Below are 19,807 nucleotides of genomic sequence, written 5' to 3' on the forward strand. Positions count from 1 at the left end.
CACTTAGACTGGAATCTTCTTCAAAGAAAAAAAATATGATTATCCCCTTAAACTCTTCTGGTAAATTTTCCCTCCTCAAAAGCTTGAACAACAACTCATTTATCTTATCAATTTCAATTTCAGAAGCAAATTATGCCCCAGATTGGTGGTTTACAGTAGAGACAGAAGTGCTTGCAATTGCTTTCGGGTGTGACTCTCATATCACCCCCCACCACGAGCACTCTGTCTCGGATGGTAACAAATAACCTTGAATGGTTTAAAGCCAAGCCTTTGTGAGCAAATGTCTTAGTTGAAATCCTCACCATGCTGTGACATTTGGGGCTCGATTTTCGCACCCCCGATCGGGTGCGTTCGTGGCGGGGGGGCTGCGAAAATCGGGGATTCCCGGGGCAGGTCTGGAGCCCGGCTCCAACCTGCCCACTTCCGGGTTCCCCAGTGACATGCTGACATGCGCGCGCAGCCCCCGCATGTGGGACTCCCGCCGGCAATTAAAGCCAGCGGGGTGCCACTTAAAGTATTTAGGTATTTCAGGTCGTTTACAGACCTGATTAACATGATATTTTAGGAGGGGTGGGATTTTGCAAACAACTGGGACTGTTTCCCGTACTGGGGGAAACACTCCCAGTTCAAATGGACGTGTTGCAGCCATCAGCCTGTGGCAGCTGCAAAGGTCCATTTGACAGGTGCGGGGGGAGACCCTCACTCATTGCAGGAGGCCACTCTGTCACTTTGGACAAAGTTTGGCCTCCACCACCCTACAAACTTGCACACTTACCCCGGTTTCCAGACACATTTACCTACCTTGCGGACCCCCTCAGATGTACATCTTCCAGATGGGGGCACTGTAGCTGCAGTCATGACCTCCTCGGAGGATGAACAGCATCACCAGCCTCGCTGGCCACGCCGTCCACCTCTGACACGTGGAGCTCCACAACACTGTGCTGTGACACATCCACCTGCACAGTAGGAGGGAGGGCAACTGCAGAGAGGGATGCATCGCAGAGGGCATTACCCTCGCCACAGCGTCTACAGACCGAGACTCAGCTTCCTGGACCTCTCTGAGCAGCAGTGCACACGGAGGCTCAGACTCACTCGACATGTAGTCGTGGACATCTGCAGCCTCCTTCATGCCGAGCTGCTCCCGGCTGGCCAGAGCACCATCTTCTTACATGTCGCTGTCAAAGTCACCACTGCCCTCAACAACTTCTCCTCCGCATCCTTCCAGGATGCCACTGGGGACATCGCTGACGTCTCTCAGTCGTCTGCACAAAAGAGCCCTGCAAATACGCCAACACCCACTCTGCAGTGACACAATGGGTGGCATCAGTTGTGGGTCTTCATAGTGATCCTCAGGAAAGGGCATTATTGCACAAACCAGACAAGATTCGCAAAGACATGGCAGTAGTGGTGACAATATAATATGTTATGTGAGTTGATCAGAAATTAAATATAGGTAAAAACCATGACAAACCCTCAAACACCCTTGTGCATCCCCTCCATGCTCACGACATGTTTGCCTTACGCTTCCTACTGCACATATGTGATGCATGCCCTGTGGCTGCAGCACAGGTAGTGGCAGGTTGAGTGAGGCTGACCGTGAAAGAGATGCATGAGAGGGTGAATATGAAATAGAGCCATGAGATTGTATGAGGATTGGGTTGAGTGGTAGTGGCGGGATGAGTACTGGCGAGGTGAGTAAGTGCAGGTAAGATGAGGATGAGCTTTGAGTGGGTGTGAGGAGTGATGTGATAGAGTAGTGTTGGCAATGCAGAAGGAGATGTGGGGTGGGGGCGGTGATGTGGCAGACGGAGAGGAGGGGAATGAGTAAGTGTACTCACTTTGGCTGACCTACTTAGGTCATTGAAGCGCCTCCTGCACTGTATGCAGGTGCGCGATATGTTGGTGGTGCAGGTGACCTCCTCTGCCACCTCGAGTCAGGCCTTCTTGGTGGCAGAGGCAGGCCGCTTCCTCCCACCCACCAGGGGAAGATCTCTGTCCTCCCCCTCCTCCTCACCCCATGCAATAAAACCTGGAGTGAGGCATCATTAAACCTGGGAGCAGCCTTCCCCCTGGGCTGCTCCATGCTGTAATTTTGCCTATTTTCTGCAGCATCTGTCAGTGGAGGACTGCCCCTTTAAATAGAGCTCCTCCAGCTGACAGCCTATGCTGCGCATGCGCAGTCCGCCCACTGCGCAGCTTACCAGCGGGAAACCCAGAAGCACAGGTAAGTGGATCCAATTAGCCTGCGATTCCGTGCGGAGCACCCCGATTTCACTGGGTGCGTTACCCACGTGCCCAGTCGACCCCCTGCTGCGAACCCCGCCGCCCTGCTAATATCGGGCCCTTGATATCTGATGATGTCTGCAGATAAGGTCTTAAATTCTGAACACTATTGTATCTCCTGCACCAACACTTTTCCAGCAAAGGTTGTTCCGTAAGTCTGTGAAGCCACTTTTATGTCAAAGAACTATTTTCGTTAATCCCGCACCACCACCACTGATGCAGTCCTGAAAACCATGGTCACCTGTTTTTAAAAAGCACAGAAAGTCGATGTGGCTCTTCTTGAGAGCCCAATAGGTCAATTGCATAACATGCATTTGTCAATTCCTGATTTGCTCTCAAATTAAGAAACTTAAAATTTAATAACGCCTGATATATGTTTACATTCAGCAATATAAAAGTTGTTGCTTAGTGAATATTTAAGCAGACTTAATCTCATACTAGAATTTTAGTGAGAAAATTAAAGTCTGTTTTTCACAATTTAATCTGTTAGTTACCCTCAATAACTCTAATTTAATTCAGCAATATCTTAAACTTGAACACAATACAGGACAGATGAAATTATCAAAATAGCATGTGCTTAAAAAAAAGAATCGGCACATTATAAGTCATCTTCTATTGTTCTTTCTTCAGGCGCCTTTCCAAATGTCTGTAAAAATACTGAATATAACTGAAGAAAAAGTTAGCTTTCACAGTTAACCAAAACCTTTGGAACATTCTTACACAAAAGGGATTAAGACATAATAAGCATTGAAAAAATAGGGCGGAACCACCAAAACATTTTAAAGAGACTGTACATTGTAATCTTGCAGCCTTTCACATTTATAACCTTTTTCTCTCACACCAATTTTCAATTTCTGATATTTGCTACTTAACCCCATTCTGTACTGATTCTCAAACTCACTGTCCATGTCCTCACCCAATCCGTTACCTCCTGCACAATTCTTAACACTCTTCCCTGTTGGTATATGGGAGGGGTGTAATAACATAGAGTAAAGGGAGAAGGGGAAGCTGAGGATCCAGTTGAGAGTCCCAGTCCTTTTCTCGGTTCACCCTCTGGAACCGATATGACTGCCTCTCTCACTGCTGGTTTCAACATTCCAACTCCGATTTTGCATCCCTTTAGACCATATTTTTGCTTAAGTTGGTCTCGTTCATCCTCGGCTTCCTTTACCGATTTCATGAACAACACCTCAGACCATTCTTTCTCTTTCATTCGATCACCCATTTTGGCCTCAGTTCTCCACGCACAGAAGTGAACCTCATATTCAAAGTGTTCATCTTGATGATGTGGCTCTAAGGCAGCTTTTCTCTCTGGCACGATTTGGTAAACTGCTAAAGCCAGAGTACAGACTGTGTGAAACTTGGAACCGATACTGTAACTTGTTCCCAAGACATTACATTAGTGACCTGACACTGTACTGATTCAAACAGTGTGGTATTTAAACAGCCACAGCATCACCATCTGAAACTCCAGTTGTATAGCCCAAGAGTTATTCTCAAACATTTGCAGTCATTATGAGCAGAGCCAGTTACTTAAAACAAGGATAAATTAGGTTGGAAATGCTCCATTTCCCTAACTGTAAATTTATTTTCCCAACTCAATTAAACTGCTGCAAATAAGGAATTTGGCGATGGCCTGATATTGCTTATGATGACACTTAGTACGTATCATGTGTTCCATTCCCAACAAAGTTGTAGATTTATTCGATGTTATCAACAAAGCTGCGGTCATTCACCAGCAGGCAAATTTAGATATGTTCGATATAATCAAATCACTTCCTGGCACTGCTTCAAAGTGAATCTGCAGCCATTTGCAGTCCAGCAATTTTCAGTCCTATCTACTTTCAGTATTGGATCACAAAAAAAGAAAAGTATAGAGCAGAAACTTTTAACGTTAGCAAAATCTAATAAAATGATGGTTTCTGCAGACTTTAGGAAGGCAGATGAATAGCATTGGGCAGGCAGCCCTGTGTGTCCAAGTCATCAAGAGTAATGGTACAAAAGCAGCAACTTTTGACTAACTGGGAGAAAGTTCACACCTCACATGCCATTTCAGAGGGCAATTAAGAATCAACCACATTGCTGTGGGTCTGGAGTCACATATAGGCCAGACGGGGTAAGGATGGCAGGTTTCCTTCCCTTAGTGAACCAGATGGGTTTTTACAACAATCCAGTAGCTTTATGGCCACCATTACTGATACTAGTATTTTAATTCCAGCTTTTATTTAATTAATTGAATTTAAATTCCCCAGCTGCCATGGCAGAGATTTGAACTCATGACTCTGGATTATTAGCCCAGGCCTCTGGATTACTAGTCCAGTAACATAACCACTATGCCACTATACCCATAGTTTGGATCACAAAAAAAGAAAAGAAAAATATAGAGCACAAACTGTTAAAGTTAGCAAAATCTAATAAAATGATGGTTTCTATGAACTTCAGAAAGGCAAATGAATAGCACTGGGCAGACAGCCCTGTGTGTCCAAGTCATCAAGAGTAATGGTACAAAAGCAGCAACTTTTGATCAACTGGGAGAAAGTTCACACCTCTCACCATCACATCAAAGATGGTTACAGTGATAGTGGTTATGGTGGTCATTGGAAGAGAAGGGGTGCACAGAAGATAATTGATACAGCTGTGTAAGAAAATTTGAATCTGACACCAAATATGGTTGCAACTAACCATTTATTGTGTGACAACAAGCCTTAAGATTGGTCTTAGTATACACAACATTCGAGCAACAGCATACAAGAAAAGAAACGACGATTATCCCGTTCTTTCCTTGGGTAGAGGGAAGTAACCTCATGGATCTGTGTCCTGAACCTCTAAAAGCCTAAGCTGTCTAAAGCCACATTCCTATCCCGGTCTCGCCATGTACACACTAATTATTGTTCTGATTGTTATATCACTTGTTCCAGACAATGGAATGTGTATGCCTTCCTTATCAGTATCCAAACTTCCTCACAGCCTTGTTTCTCATCCTTGAAACAGACTGCTGTAAAAACAAGTTTCAGAAGAATCCTTTGTTAGTTATATCCCTCTGCCTTGTGGGTAGTCTAATTTGACCATTTCTGTCTTTTTAGCTGTTTGTGTTAATGCTTAATCTAATTTCTATAAGGATAAACTGGTTATATGTATTAGAATGCCTATCCCAAAAGTGAGTGGTATATATGTTTTATATGTTAAAAACATCCAATCTGAACATAAGTTTTATACATTAGAAAAAAATCATGTAATATATCTTACAGTCCGGCCCTTGAGGGCGAAGGAACTAGTTCCTCTCACTTTCTAATTAAAGCGGCCAACTCTAAGTTTTGAGTTTTCTATGATTGTCTCTTAATTGGACTCTTGAACCAACACAATGAGGACAATTATCTGTGCCATAGCAAAACTCATGGATATTATTCTAGTCCATGGGTGCTGACCTATGTTATAAACTCTCTCCCACCATTCATGGTTCCCAAGGGTGGATGTCCCCTTTTCAACGTCAGCATTGCATTGTTTCATATGCACTGTCAGCCTTTTAATGTTATGGTTTTTAAAATACATAAGTAATACAAGAAAATGGTTTCCTTTACTACTTCTCAGTCTTAGGGCTCGATTTTCGCACCCCAATCGTGTGCGTACGTGGCGGGGGGTCTGCGAAAATCGGGGATTCCCGGGGCGGGTCTGGAGCCCGGCTCCAACCCGCCCGCTTCCAGGTTCCTCAGTGACGCGCTGACATGCGCGCGCAGCCCCCGCATGTGGGACTCCCGCCAGCAATTAATGCCGGCAGGATACCCCTTAAAGTACTTAAACAGGTACTTCAGGTTGTTCACAGACCTGATTGACCTGATATTTTAGGAGAGCTGGGATTTTCAAATGAACTGAGACTATTTCCCGTACTGGGGGAAACACTCCCAGTTCAAATGGACGTGTTGCAGCCATCAGCCCGTGGCAGCTGCAAAGGTCCATTTGACAGGTGGGGGGGGGGGAGACCCTCACTCATTGCAGGAGGCCACTCTGTCACTTTGGACAAAGTTTGGCCTCCACCATCCTGCTACTAACAATAAAATTAACAAACTTGCAAACTTACCCCGGTGTCCAGACACATGTACCTACCTTGCGGACTCCCTCAGATGTTCATCTTGCAGATGGGGGCTGCCGTAGCTGCAGTCATGACCTCCTCGGAAAACGAACAGCATCACCAGCCTCCCCGGCCCACGCCGTCCACCTCTGACACGTGGAGCCCCACAACACAGTGCTGTGACACATCCACCTGCACAGCAGGAGGGAGGGCAATGGCAGGGAGAGATGCGTCGTAGAAGGCACTACCCACGCCACAGGGTGTACAGACCGAGGCTCAGCTTCCTAGACCTCTCTGAGCAGCAGTGCACACAGAGGCTCAGAGTCACTCAACATGTACCCTCCTTCATGCCGAGCTGCTCCCGGCTGGCCAGAGCACCATCTTCTTACCCGTCGCTGTCAAAGTCACCACTGCCCTCAACAACCTCTCCTCCACATCCTTCCAGGGTGCCACCGGGGACATTGCCGATGTCTCTCAGTCGTCTGCACAAAAAATACAGCTACACCTATTCTGCAGTGACTCAATGGATGGCATCAGTTGTGGGTCTTCATAGTGATCCTCAGGAAAGGGCATTATTGCACAAACCAGTCAAGATTCGCAAAGACGTGGCAGTAGTGGTGACAATATAATATGTTATGTGAGTTGATCAGAAATCAAATATAGGTAAACACCATGACAAACCCTCAAACACCCTTGTGCATCCCCTTCATGCTCATGACACGTTTGCCTTACGCTTCCTACTGCACATATGTGATGCATGCCCTGTGGCTGCAGCACAAGTGGTGGCAGGTTGGGTGAGGCTGACCGTGAAAGAGATGCATGAGAGGGTGAGTATGAGATAGAGCCATGAGATTGTTTGAGGATTGGGTTGAGTGGCAGTGGTGGGATGAGTACTGGCGAGGTGAGTAAGTGCAGGTAAGGTGAGGATGAGCTTTGAGTGGGTGTGAGGGGTGATGTGACAGAGTAGTGTTGGCAGTGCAGAAGGAGATGTGGGGTGGGGGTGGTAATGTGGCAGACGGAGGGTAGGGGAATGAGTAAGTGTACTCACTTCGGCTGACCTACTTAGGTGATTGAAGCACTTCCTGCATTGTATGCAGGTGCGCGATATGTTGGTGGTGCTGGTAACCTCCTCTGCCACCTCGAGCCAGGCCTTCTTGGTGGCAGAGGCAGGCCGCTTCCTCCCGCCCGCTGGGGGGAAGATCTCTGTCCTCCCCCTCCTCCTCACCCCATCCAATGATACCTGGAGTGAGGCATCATTAAACCTGGGAGCAGCCTTCCCCCTGCGTTGCTCCATGCTGTAATTTTTCCTATTTTCTGTAGCATCAGTCAGTGGAGGACTGCCCCTTTAAATAGGGCTCCTCCAGCTGAAAGTCTATGCTGCGCATGCGCAGTCCACCCACTGCGCAACTTTCCAGCATGAATCCTGGAAGCACAGGTAAGTGGATCCAATTAGCCTGCGATTCCGTGCGGAGCACCCCAAATTCACTGGGCACGTTACCCACACGCCCGGTCGACCCCCCGCCGCAAACCCGCCGCCCTCTTAATATCGGGCCCTTAATCTCCAACAGTCCCTGGTGACCCTACACGGCCTTATCTAAAGTTCTCATCTTGTTAGCATCACATTCCTATCTCGAGCCGTTTGCTCTTCTGGTCTAAGTTTCATTTGGTTAATATTACACATCATGATACAGACAAAGAAAATCATAAGACATTGTACAGAAAACTACAGTGTACCATATTATCAAGAAATCATGGACTCCAGCTCTCCTCTTACCATTATCCATCTTGTGGATATTCTTGTTTTGTATCATTTCTCCCTAGCCCTCAGTTGTCCCAATTTCACTGTTAACTCGTAAGGACCCAACCCTGAACTTTGGAAATCCAAATTCTATGGTTGCCTTTACTTTAATTTCAATCTCTCTGATAGGTACCAGTGTGTTTAACTTCATTGAAACGTATAAAATTCTGACAGGGCTAGACAGACTGGATGCAGGGAGGATGTTTCCCCTGGCTGGAGGGTCTAGAATGAGGGGTCACAGTCTCAGGATACGGGGTAGGACATTTAGGACTGAGATGAGGAGAAATGTCTTCACTGAGGGTGGTGAACCTGTGGAATTCTCTACCACAGAAGGCTGTGGAGGCCAAGTCACTGAATATATTTAAGAAGGAGATGATTGATAGATTTCTGGACCCAAAAGGCATCAAGGGGTATGGGGAGAGAGCGGGAATATGGTATTGAGAAAGAGGATCAGCCATGATCATATTGAATTGTGGAGCAGGCTTGAAGGGCTGAAAGGCCTACTCCTCCTCCTATTTTCTATGTTTCTATGTAAAAGATCGGGGGCGGGGGGTGTCTGGAGGTCTTTGCTTATCTCCCCCTACATGGTCCCGATGTCTCGGGCAATGGCCAGACTATCAAATGCAGTTTCCTTATTGTTCAGAATCGGCAAGGACACAAACATCTCCAAGAGAAAGCCATCGAATAATTATTCTCACCTACACTTTCCTGCCAATTTTACACATCACATTATATTACCATTTCATCCATTTCAGGAGGCCAGGAGGAACTTTACTGTCCAATAAACTGTTCACAGTTTGGCCCAATATCTCAGTACATTTTTGTTTATTTTACTTAAACTCTTCTTGGACCTCCTTTGTTCCCAAAATGTCTTGCAAACGTTGTGCCTGACTCCATTTTATCTTTTCAAAATTATCCCAATTCCAGAGGGCAGTATTGTTGGACTGACAGGACTTGTTAACATTTAATTTTATTTCCAAAAATCTTTCTTCCTTGACAGCATTGCATAGGAATCACTTAGACTGGACTCTTCTTCAAAGAAAAAAAACATGATTATCTCCTTAAACTCTTCTGGTAAATTTTCCCTCCTCAAAAGCTTGAACAACAACTCATTTATCTTATCAATTTCAATTTCAGAAACAAATTATGCCCCAGATTGGTGGTTTACAGTAGAGACAGAAGTGCTTGCAATTGCTTTCGGGTGTGACTCTCATATCACCCCCCACCTCGAGCACTCTGTCTCGGATGGTAACAAATAACCCTGAATGGTTTAAAGCCAAGCCTTTGAGAGGAAATGTCTTAGTTCAAATCATCACCATGCTGTGACATTTGATATCTGCTGATGTCTGCAGATAAGGTCTTAAATTCTTAACACTACTGTATCTCCTGCACCAACACTTTTCCAGCAAAGGTTGTACCGTAAGTCTGTGAAGCCACTTTTATGTCAAAGAACTATTTTCGGTAATCCTGCACCACCACCGCTGATGCAGTCCTGAAAACCATGGTCACCTGTTTTTTTTAAAAAACACAGAAAGTCCATGTGGCTCTTCTTGAGAGCCCATTGGATTAATTGCATAACATGCATTTGTCAATTCCTGATTTGCACTCAAATTAAGAAACTTAAAATGTAATAACGCCTGATATATGTTTACAATCAGCAATATAAAAGTTGTTGCTTAGTGAATATTTAAGCAGACTTAATCTCATAATAGAATTTTTTTTTTAATCAGCTGCCTGTGGAAGAGGTTAGCTTCTCTGCAATGAAAATATAATGGAGGCAGTTATTGTCAGACTCACGCAGCTTGCGTCATGCAGCGTTCACGTAATTTTTTAGAAACTTTGCCGAATGAAAAAGAAACAAACTCCATTTTACTTTTTTTCAAAATCTTTGTGCTGTTAAAACAGTGGTAACTTGCACAAAGATCCTAATGCAATTAAATTCTGGAAAACAAATTTCAGCTTCTCTTTACCAAACATGAACCGTGACAGCACAGAAATTTTTTACCAAACGTTTTTCTTAGGAATTGATAAATCTGTCAAAACAAGCAGAAATCATTAGTAACATCACTATTAACTTTAAAAGCATTCTCGTCAGGGAAGACAGCATTTTAGTTCGTTCATCTCATTTTAATGAGAGTAGGTTTTTCCTGGCCTTGTACTTACAAATATTTTAGATTAAATCCCAATTTTTGTTAAATTTTGTTAAATTTCCAGTTGTTGCCATTTATTACACAAATTGGGGTTGTATTCTCTAGAGTTTCGAAGGTTAAGGGGTGATCTGATCGAAGTTTATAAGATATTAAGGGGAACGGATAGGGTGGATAGAGAGAAATTATTTCTGCTGGTTGGGGATTCTAGGAGTAGGGGGCACAGTCTAAAAATTAGAGCCAGACCTTTCAGGAGCGAGATTAGAAAACATTTCTACACACAAAGGGTTGTAGAAGTTTGGAACTCTCTTCCGCAAATGGCAATTGATACTAGCTCAATTGCTAAATTTAAATCTGAGATAGATAGCTTTTTGGCAACCAAAGGTATTAAGGGATATGGGCCAAAGGCAGGTATATGGAGTGAGATCACAGATCAGCCATGATCTTATCAAATGGCAGAGCAGGCACGAGGGGCTGAATGGCCTACTCCTGTTCCTATGTTCCTAGATAGTGGCAGATACTTGGATCCAATTTTTTGTCTCCGGTCACTTTTTCTTTGACCACAGTCAATCACAAGATCAAAGGGTGCTGTCAGTTTGCTAGCGACTATCACATTCCAATACAAACAAGATGATTAAACAAGCAGAATCACCTCAAATGTCTCAAAATTTTAGAGGCACCAAACCAAGTGAAAATTAATGCCCTGTACTGAACCAGCCCCCCAGATAACAATAATATTCACACTCTCTGATATTCAACACAACTACAAACACATCAATTATTAACTACTTATCTAGCTCAAATCATTATGTTCTTGGCATGAGTGAGAAATTCAAAAATGACAATTTTTTTAATGTGAGAGTCTCTTGTTCCGGACATAAGATTCTCACGTAATCTACAATAACCAGAATTTCACCATGGCCACAATTAATGTCTGTTTTTCACAATTTAATCTGTTAGTTACCCTCAATAACTCTAATTTAATTCAGCAATATCTTAAACTTGAACACAATACAGGACAGATGAAATTATCAAAATAGCATGTGCTTAAAAAAAAGAATCGGCACATTATAAGTCATCTTCTATTGTTCTTTCTTCAGGCGCCTTTCCAAATGTCTGTAAAAATACTGAATATAACTGAAGAAAAAGTTAGCTTTCACAGTTAACCAAAACCTTTGGAACATTCTTACACAAAAGGGATTAAGACATAATAAGCATTGAAAAAATAGGGCCGAACCACCAAAACATTTTAAAGAGACTGTACATTGTAATCTTGCAGCCTTTCACATTTATAACCTTTTTCTCTCACACCAATTTTCAATTTCTGATATTTGCTACTTAACCCCATTCTGTACTGATTCTCAAACTCACTGTCCATGTCCTCACCCAATCCGTTACCTCCTGCACAATTCTTAACACTCTTCCCTGTTGGTATATGGGAGGGGTGTAATAACATAGAGTAAAGGGAGAAGGGGAAGCTGAGGATCCAGTTGAGAGTCCCAGTCCTTTTCTCGGTTCACCCTCTGGAACCGATATGACTGCCTCTCTCACTGCTGGTTTCAACATTCCAACTCCGATTTTGCATCCCTTTAGACCATATTTTTGCTTAAGTTGGTCTCGTTCATCCTCGGCTTCCTTTACCGATTTCATGAACAACACCTCAGACCATTCTTTCTCTTTCATTCGATCACCCATTTTGGCCTCAGTTCTCCACGCACAGAAGTGAACCTCATATTCAAAGTGCTCATCTTGATGATGTGGCTCTAAGGCAGCTTTTCTCTCTGGCACGATTTGGTAAACTGCTAAAGCCAGAGTACAAACTGTGTGAAACTTGGAACCGATACTGTAACTTGTTCCCAAGACATTACATTAGTGACCTGACACTGTACTGATTCAAACAGTGTGGTATTTAAACAGCCACAGCATCACCATCTGAAACTCCAGTTGTATAGTCCAAGAGTAATTCTCAAACCTTTGCAGTCATTATGAGCAGAGCCAGTTACTTAAAACAAGGATAAATTAGGTTGGAAATGCTCCATTTCCCTAACTGTAAATTTATTTTCCCAACTCAATTAAACTGCTGCAAATAAGGAATTTGGCGATGGCCTGATATTGCTTATGATGACACTTAGTACGTATCATGTGTTCCATTCCCAACAAAGTTGTAGATTTATTCGATGTTATCAACAAAGCTGCGGTCATTCACCAGCAGGCAAATTTAGATATGTTCGATATAATCAAATCACTTCCTGGCACTGCTTCAATCTGCAGCCATTTGCAGCTGAGCAATCTTCAATCCTATCTACTTTCGGTATTGGATCAAGAAAAAGACAAAAGAAAAATATAGTGCAGAAACTTTTAAAGTTAGCAAAATCCAATAAAATGATGTTTTCTGCGAACTTCAGAAAGGCAGATGAATAGTACTGGGCAGGCAGCCCTGTGTGTCCAAGTCATCAAGAGTAATGGTACAAAAGCAGCAACTTTTGACTAACTGGGAGAAAGTTCACACCTCTCACCATCACATCAAAGATGGTTACAGTGATAGTGGTTATGGTGGTCATTGGAAGAGAAGGGGTGCAAAGAAGATAATTGATACAGCTGTGTAAGAAAATTTGAATCTGACACCAAATATGGTTGCCATTAACCGTTTATTGTGTGACAACAAGTCTAAAGATTGGTCTTAGTATACACAATGTTTGAGCAACATCATGCAAGAAAAGAAACAACAATTCTTTCCTTGGGTAGATAGAAGTAACCTCATGGATCAGCGTCCTGAATCTCTAACAAGCCTAAGCTGTCTAAAGCCACATTCTTATACTGAACTCATCATGTACACACTTCCTCACAGCCTCGTTTCTCATCCCTGAAACAGACTGCTGCAAAAACAAGTTTCAGAAGCATCCTTTGTTAGTTATATCCCTCTGCCTTATGGATAGTTTAATTTGACCATTTCTGTCTTTTTAGCTGTTTATGTGTTAATGCTTAATCTAATTTCTATAAGCATAAGCTGATTATATGTATTAGAATGCCTATCCCAAAAGTGAGTGGTTTATCTATTTTATATGTTAAAAACACCAAATCTATACATAAGTTTTATTTACTAGAAAAATATCATGTAAATGGCTTAATCTTACAGCTAGCACTAAAAGAGCAGCTTCCGAGATTAAAGGACTGTCATTAATATTTTAGGCAACAAAAACTGCTGAAACCAGGCTGGCATATGAATAACAAACATTGCTGAGAGCTGGACTTTAATTTTTAATGAGGCTTGAGCCATTTGGCAATTAATCATTCTCTGAAGGCTCAAGGCCACTGTATAGATATGAGTTCCTGCTGAATGTACATAGATGTTGGTCAATAGGATGAAAGAGGATTGCAGGTTCTGACGTTTTGTTATCTTACTGTGCCTATAAGTAAGAATCAATTTTGATTGTCATGCAGTGTCTCTGGTTAAATTATGACTTTTGTTTATCTGGAATAAAGTATCAGTCACTCATTTGCATAATGCTAGAGTCATCATATTTTGTAGTGGCATAAAATTCAAATAGCTGTCTTTAGAAAAGGTAGGCAAAATGGAAAGCGGTGGCGGGGGGAGGGGGCGGGTAGGCCTGATAATAAAGGATGAAATAAAGGCAGTAGTGAGAAAGGATCGTAGCTCAGAAAATCAGGATGTAGAATCAGTATGGGCGGAGCTAAGAAATAACAAGGGGCAGAAAACACTGGTGGGAGTATTTACAGGCCCCCTAACAAAAGTTATAGTGTTGAACAGAGTATAAATCAGGAAATTAGAGAAGCATGTAAAAAGGGTAATGCAATAATCGTGGGAGACTTAAAAATCTTCATATGGATTGGGCGAACCAAATTGGCAAATGTAGTTTGGAGGACGAGTTCATGGGATGCATTCGAGACACTTTTCTAGAACAATATATCAAGGAACCAACTAGGGAACAGGCTATTTTAGATCTTGTCTTGTGTAATGAGACTGGGTTGATGGGGATTAATTAAAGTAATTAAGATTAGTAAAGAAAAATGTACTGGAGAAATTAATGGGACTAAAAGACAACAAATCCCCTGAGCCTGATGGCCTACATCCTAGGGTTTTAAAAGAGATGGCTGCAGAGGTATCGGAAGCATTGGTTTTGATCTTCCAGAACGAGTCATTTTCGGGTTGGCAGGTTGTAACTAGTGGGGTTCCACAAGGATCAGTGCTTGGGTCTCAGCTGTTTACAATATATATCAATGACTTAGATGTGGGGACCAAGTGTAATGTATCCAAGGTTGCTAATGATACAAAGCTAGGTGGGAAAGTAAGCGGTGAGGAGGACGCAAAGAGGCTGCAAAGGGGTATTGACAGGTTAAGTGAGTGGGCGAGAAGGTGGCAGGTGGAGTATAATGTGGGGAAATGTAAAATTATCCATTTTGGTAGGAAGAATAGAAAAGCAGAATATTTTTTAAAAAGTGAGAGACTAAGAAATGTTGATAGTCTGAAGGATTTGGGTGTCCTTGTACACAAATCACAGAAAGTTAACATGCAGGAAGGCAAATGGTATGTTAGCCTTTACTGCAAGGGGGTTGGAGTATAAGAGTAAGGAGGTCCTGCTGCAATTATGTCGGGCTCTGGTGAGACCACACCTGGAGTACTGTGTACAGTTTTGGTCTCTTTGCCTAAGGAAGGATATTCTTGCCTTAGATGGTTGTCCTAAGAGGATAGATTGAGTAGAATGGGCTTATATGCTCTGGAGTTTAGAAGAACGAGAGGTGATCTCATTGAAACATATAAAATTCTGAGAGGGCTTGACAGGGTAGATGATGAGAGGCTGTTTCCCCTGGCTGGAGTGTCTAGAACTAGGGGACATAGTCTTAAGATAAGGGGTCAGCCATTTAGGACCAAGATGAGGAGAAATTTCTTCACTCAGAGGGTTGTGAATCTTTGGAATTCTCTACTCCAGAGGGCTGTGGATGCTCAGTTGTTGAATATATTCAAGATTTTTGGACACTAAGGGAATCAAGGGATATGGGGATAGGGCAGGATAGTGGAGTTGAGGTAGAAGATCAGCCATGATCTTATAGAATGGGGGAGCAGGCTCGAGGGGCCGTATGGCCTACTCCTGCGCCTATTTCTTATGTAACTCAAATCATTGAGCTCTTGACATCTGAATGGAAGGTGATGATTTTGAGTCTTGGGATTGCTTACTCAGTTGAATTTTGTCAGGTTCCAGCCAAGGCACAGAAGGGAATCTTTTGTTGGTGGATCAAAAATTGTGTCTTTTGACTGAAGCCACTAATAATCATCCCTCTTGCCCTCCAGTAACAGGGCAGTTTCTGTGGTTGTCATGGAGAACCCTATAGCCCAAAACATGCAACCTGAGAGCTGGGTGTTGGTGAACATCCTCCAAAAGGAGGAAGTACAAGTATGTGGAAACTCTTCTACTTCAGTTAAAAAAGCTTTCCTATAGTTCTAGAGCAAGGCAGTTTCACAAAGACAGATTGCTTGCTCTGCCTTCAAGTTAAGGAACTTACGTGGACACTAGGTAATGCTATGGCCGTCGCAGTTGAGCAAGTTTATAGATGATCACAAACAACAACTTGCATTTATATAGCGCCTTTAATGTAGTAAAATATCATAAGGCGCTTGATTGGAGCACTATCAAACAAAATTTGACATCAAGCCACATAAGGAGATATTAGGACAGGTGACCAAAAGCTTGGTCAACGACGTAGGTTTTAAGGAGCTTCTTAAGGAAGGAGACAGGTAGGGAGGCGGAGAGGTTTAGGGAATGAATTCCAGAGCTTAGGGCCTAGGCAGCTGAAGGTACGGCTGCCAATGATGGAGTGAAGAAAATCAGGGATGCGCAAGAGGCCAGAATTGGAGGAGCACAGAGATCTTGGAGGATTGTAAGGTTGGAGGAGGTTACATTAACTGGCATCTCCATTTAAATCACAAATCTAGGGTAATATTTTCATTTTTTTTTGTTCAAAATATGTTATGTACAGACTTGCTTTAGTGAAATCTGTGCTGGGATAATAGTTTTAAAAGTGCGTTCTGTGCAAGCACAGAGTTCACTGACAATACTGTCTTGTAATAACTGATTTCCATTGCATCTATGCCTGTTTGTGGGGCATACCAAGAACTAAAAGTGGCCCCAATATGTATAATATAGAATACTGTTGTGCCCCTTTGTAATGTTGAGCTAGATGAACAGGGTGTTAGCAGAAGGTTGTGGGGGATTTCCACTGCACTTCTGACAAAGTTATGGCAGTGGAGCAGGAGCAGTTCTGAGGAAATTCCTGACCAGTGTTTTATGCACTTTTACCATAAATGACGGAGCCATGAACAATTTTACCAAAAATCATAGCTTGGCAGAAAACTTTTAATTGAAGACATTCTAAATTCTTGATATTTCAGGGTTGGAGTATTGAATCCCTAGTGAGAAGCTCAGTCTAAATCCCAGCCCTAACTGCTGCTCCAGCAAATGGGAAAACTTGTAAAATGGCCCTACTGCCCCTTTCAACAATTATGGCTAGACTCTTTCAGCTGAGGAAGGAAACAGTAATATGAGAAATATAAATGAGAGAAGTGTGGAAAATTATCAAAAAGAATTATCTGTAACTGACATTGTTCATCTGACCTATAAAGATAACATCATTCTTTTAATCATAAAAGAAAGTTTATTCAAAGATGCTAACAAATTCAAAAAAATTACAGACTCTATTTTGTTGGAAAATGATAGCATATTTATTCGTGAACATTTCTAACTGGGCGAACGATTACTATCCCCTTCGGATTATGCAGATTCTCCTTCCAATAAAATGCTGTTATTGAAATTTGTCTACTTTTGATACAACAAAGGAGGATTAATATGTGCTGGGAGCACGCTGATACTAATCCAAGCAGAGAAATGAGTGCAGCATATTAAGTAATATATTTATTCCATGCCCATAGCATTAACAAATGCATCTGTTTTAGGCAAAGAGAACAAATTACTAACATTTGACCATTTTTAAAGTATTTCAGTAATCCAGACAAAATGGTAACTCTAGCTATGTCACTGTTGCTAAGATACAGATGGCAGGTGGTAATTTCCAGCAAAGTAGTTGGGCTGTGTGAACTTTGATCTGTGCAAGATTAAAAAAACCTGGTACACCTTACTCTTGAGAGGTTGGTATTTCTAGCGATGCAGAAGAACTTGCATAGTTGAGAAAAAAATAAATTTCTAGTATAATAAATGCCTTCAAGAGGTTCATGGCTTTAATGAAACAGTATTATGCAGGGTTGTTAACACTGGAAAAATGTCAGGAGTGAGATTTATGATCAAAAAAAGTGAAACAGATCACAAAACCCATGTAAACACAAAGAGCTGTGTTTATTTTTAAAAGTGAGGGATATCAAAACAGGCTACATTTATAAACCAAAATAAGTGAGTCATAGTCCTAATGAGTAAGATTGAACAGGCATGGTATTAATTTCATTCTCAGTTCCGTGCCATACCCATTTATAATGTGTCTAGGTGTGATGTGCATATTGTATTTTTGCCTAATACACTACTATATTTCCAAGCTTCTGTTTTGATGCAATGATTTCTGTATTGTAATTCTTCCATTCAGGTATGTTGACACTTCATTTTCTTCTTTTTCAGGTTGGTGGTCATACAATGCTCCCCATTCGTTGGATGCCTCCTGAGAGCATTATGTACAGGAGATTCACCACAGAGAGTGATGTCTGGAGTTTGGGGGTTGTGTTATGGGAGATCTTTACCTACGGAAAGCAGCCCTGGTACCAGCTATCAAACAATGAGGTTTGTATAAGATTTTATAAGCTGCGCTCAAAAAGAAGTAGCTGTTCTTTAAATGAGTTTGCCATTATAGTACTGTAGTTTCTGGGAAAGAGAACAGTGTTTCTCTTAACTCATATGTTACCTGAAATATGCTGGATTTTACTGCTAGTAGTAACTGGAAATAGTGCTACTGCCAACGCCCTTATGGCAATGGGAAGATTCCCTCCTTCTACCCCCTAATTTTCATTTTGAATGGTAGTGCAATGAATAGTGTAGAAAAGACCAACTATATAAACTATATTATTTTCTGACCACAGCATTTACTTTGATTTCCTGGACTTTCTGGACATTGGCGAAGATCTAGGAGCTAGGTGAAAGTACACAATGTGGAGGAAAAGATAATAAAATAAAATGGATGTGCAGTAGCGCCAAGCATTATGGTGCCACTGAGCAGGAATGGTCGCAGGTTTGATTGCCATTTGCTCAATTCTCTATCTGGGCTCAGTTAGATGGGGAGGTACTGAGCAGACACTACAGCATCCCCAATTAGGGGAGAGGGAAAATTGGACAGGAAGGAACTCTCTGACACCTATTGGCAACTGGCTAAAGGAGGTATTGTTGGCAACCCAGGAACAGGCAGTATGCCTAGCCTCTTAGCTGCAGGCATCAGACCTGGCATTGAAGTAAAGGAGACAAAAATACAAAATAAATGGAGCAAGTTTACCCAAAGATGCTTTAAAGTTATTTATCCGTCAAATTACAAAGTTGAAGTCACTGCTAATCTTATTATTCTTTGATTTTGCCAACAGGTTATCGAATGCATCACTCAAGGCCGCGTGCTGCAACGCCCACGGACCTGCCCAAAAGAGGTGTATGACCTGATGCTTGGTTGCTGGCAGCGTGAACCACACATGAGGCTCAACATCAAGGAAATTCACAGTCTTCTCCAGACATTGGCAAAGGCCTCTCCGGTCTATCTGGATATCCTCGGCTAAGCCTCACTTTGACAATTGTAGGCGTGCGTGTGTGTGCGAGATTGTTGCTGCATTACGAAGAAACGTGCTCTGATCCCTGACAGTATTAATAGCAATGAGGAGAAGCTTTAAAGGGCAAAATGACAAAACTTCTCCATCTGTAGATACATTATTGACTTTGAGTTTTATCATTCTCTCTCAAATTGATCTGGCTTTTGCTCATTTGTAACTCTGCCTAGACACAGGCCTTAATCTAAATGATTATTCTGCTGAAGACAGTCAAATTTTCTCACTGCAATTAACAATAACTCCTAGTGATTTGCCTTTGATTTGGATGAAAAAAGGGAAGAACAGATGACTGTGAATCATAAACACTCAACTGCAACACAAAGAAAGGAAAAAACAATTGATTCAACTACACATATCCTACAGGTCATGAACAAATATTAGCTGAAACTAAGGAAATATATATGTAGATGGAAAACATTTTTAATTCAGAGAAGAAAGGCATTATGTCATGATTTACTGCATACTGATAATTTAATAGGCTTCAACTTTGCCAATGGACTCCCATCATCATGGAGTGGCATCATCTAGCCACTCCACTCAAGTCCATTATACAGAAACCTTTCCTGGCTTCTTGCTTTCTTTGGTTTTTTTTGCATTGGATGACATGTCTCACAAAGAAGCAAGTGCAATACAACAATACGCTGTGAACTGGGCACCTAGAACAATGTGCGACTATAATTATGTGAATGCAGTCT

At 42.2% G+C, this 19,807-nt stretch overlaps 1 protein-coding gene across 1 annotated transcript in view; it reads left to right on the forward strand.

Moving 5' to 3' along the window:
* Nucleotides 1-19,079, forward strand: part of ntrk2a (neurotrophic tyrosine kinase, receptor, type 2a) — a 239,721-nt gene extending 220,642 nt beyond the window's left edge. The window contains exons 16-17 of the mRNA XM_067983159.1: nt 17,932-18,090; nt 18,879-19,079. Coding sequence (XP_067839260.1) covers nt 17,932-18,090; nt 18,879-19,064 — 345 coding nt within the window. The 3' untranslated portion in view covers nt 19,065-19,079. The remainder of the gene's footprint in view (nt 1-17,931; nt 18,091-18,878) is intronic.
* Nucleotides 19,080-19,807: the final 728 nt, after the last annotated feature.

The sequence above is a fragment of the Heptranchias perlo genome, chromosome 4 (assembly GCF_035084215.1).
Source record: "Heptranchias perlo isolate sHepPer1 chromosome 4, sHepPer1.hap1, whole genome shotgun sequence".
Taxonomy (NCBI): Eukaryota; Metazoa; Chordata; class Chondrichthyes; order Hexanchiformes; family Hexanchidae; genus Heptranchias; species Heptranchias perlo.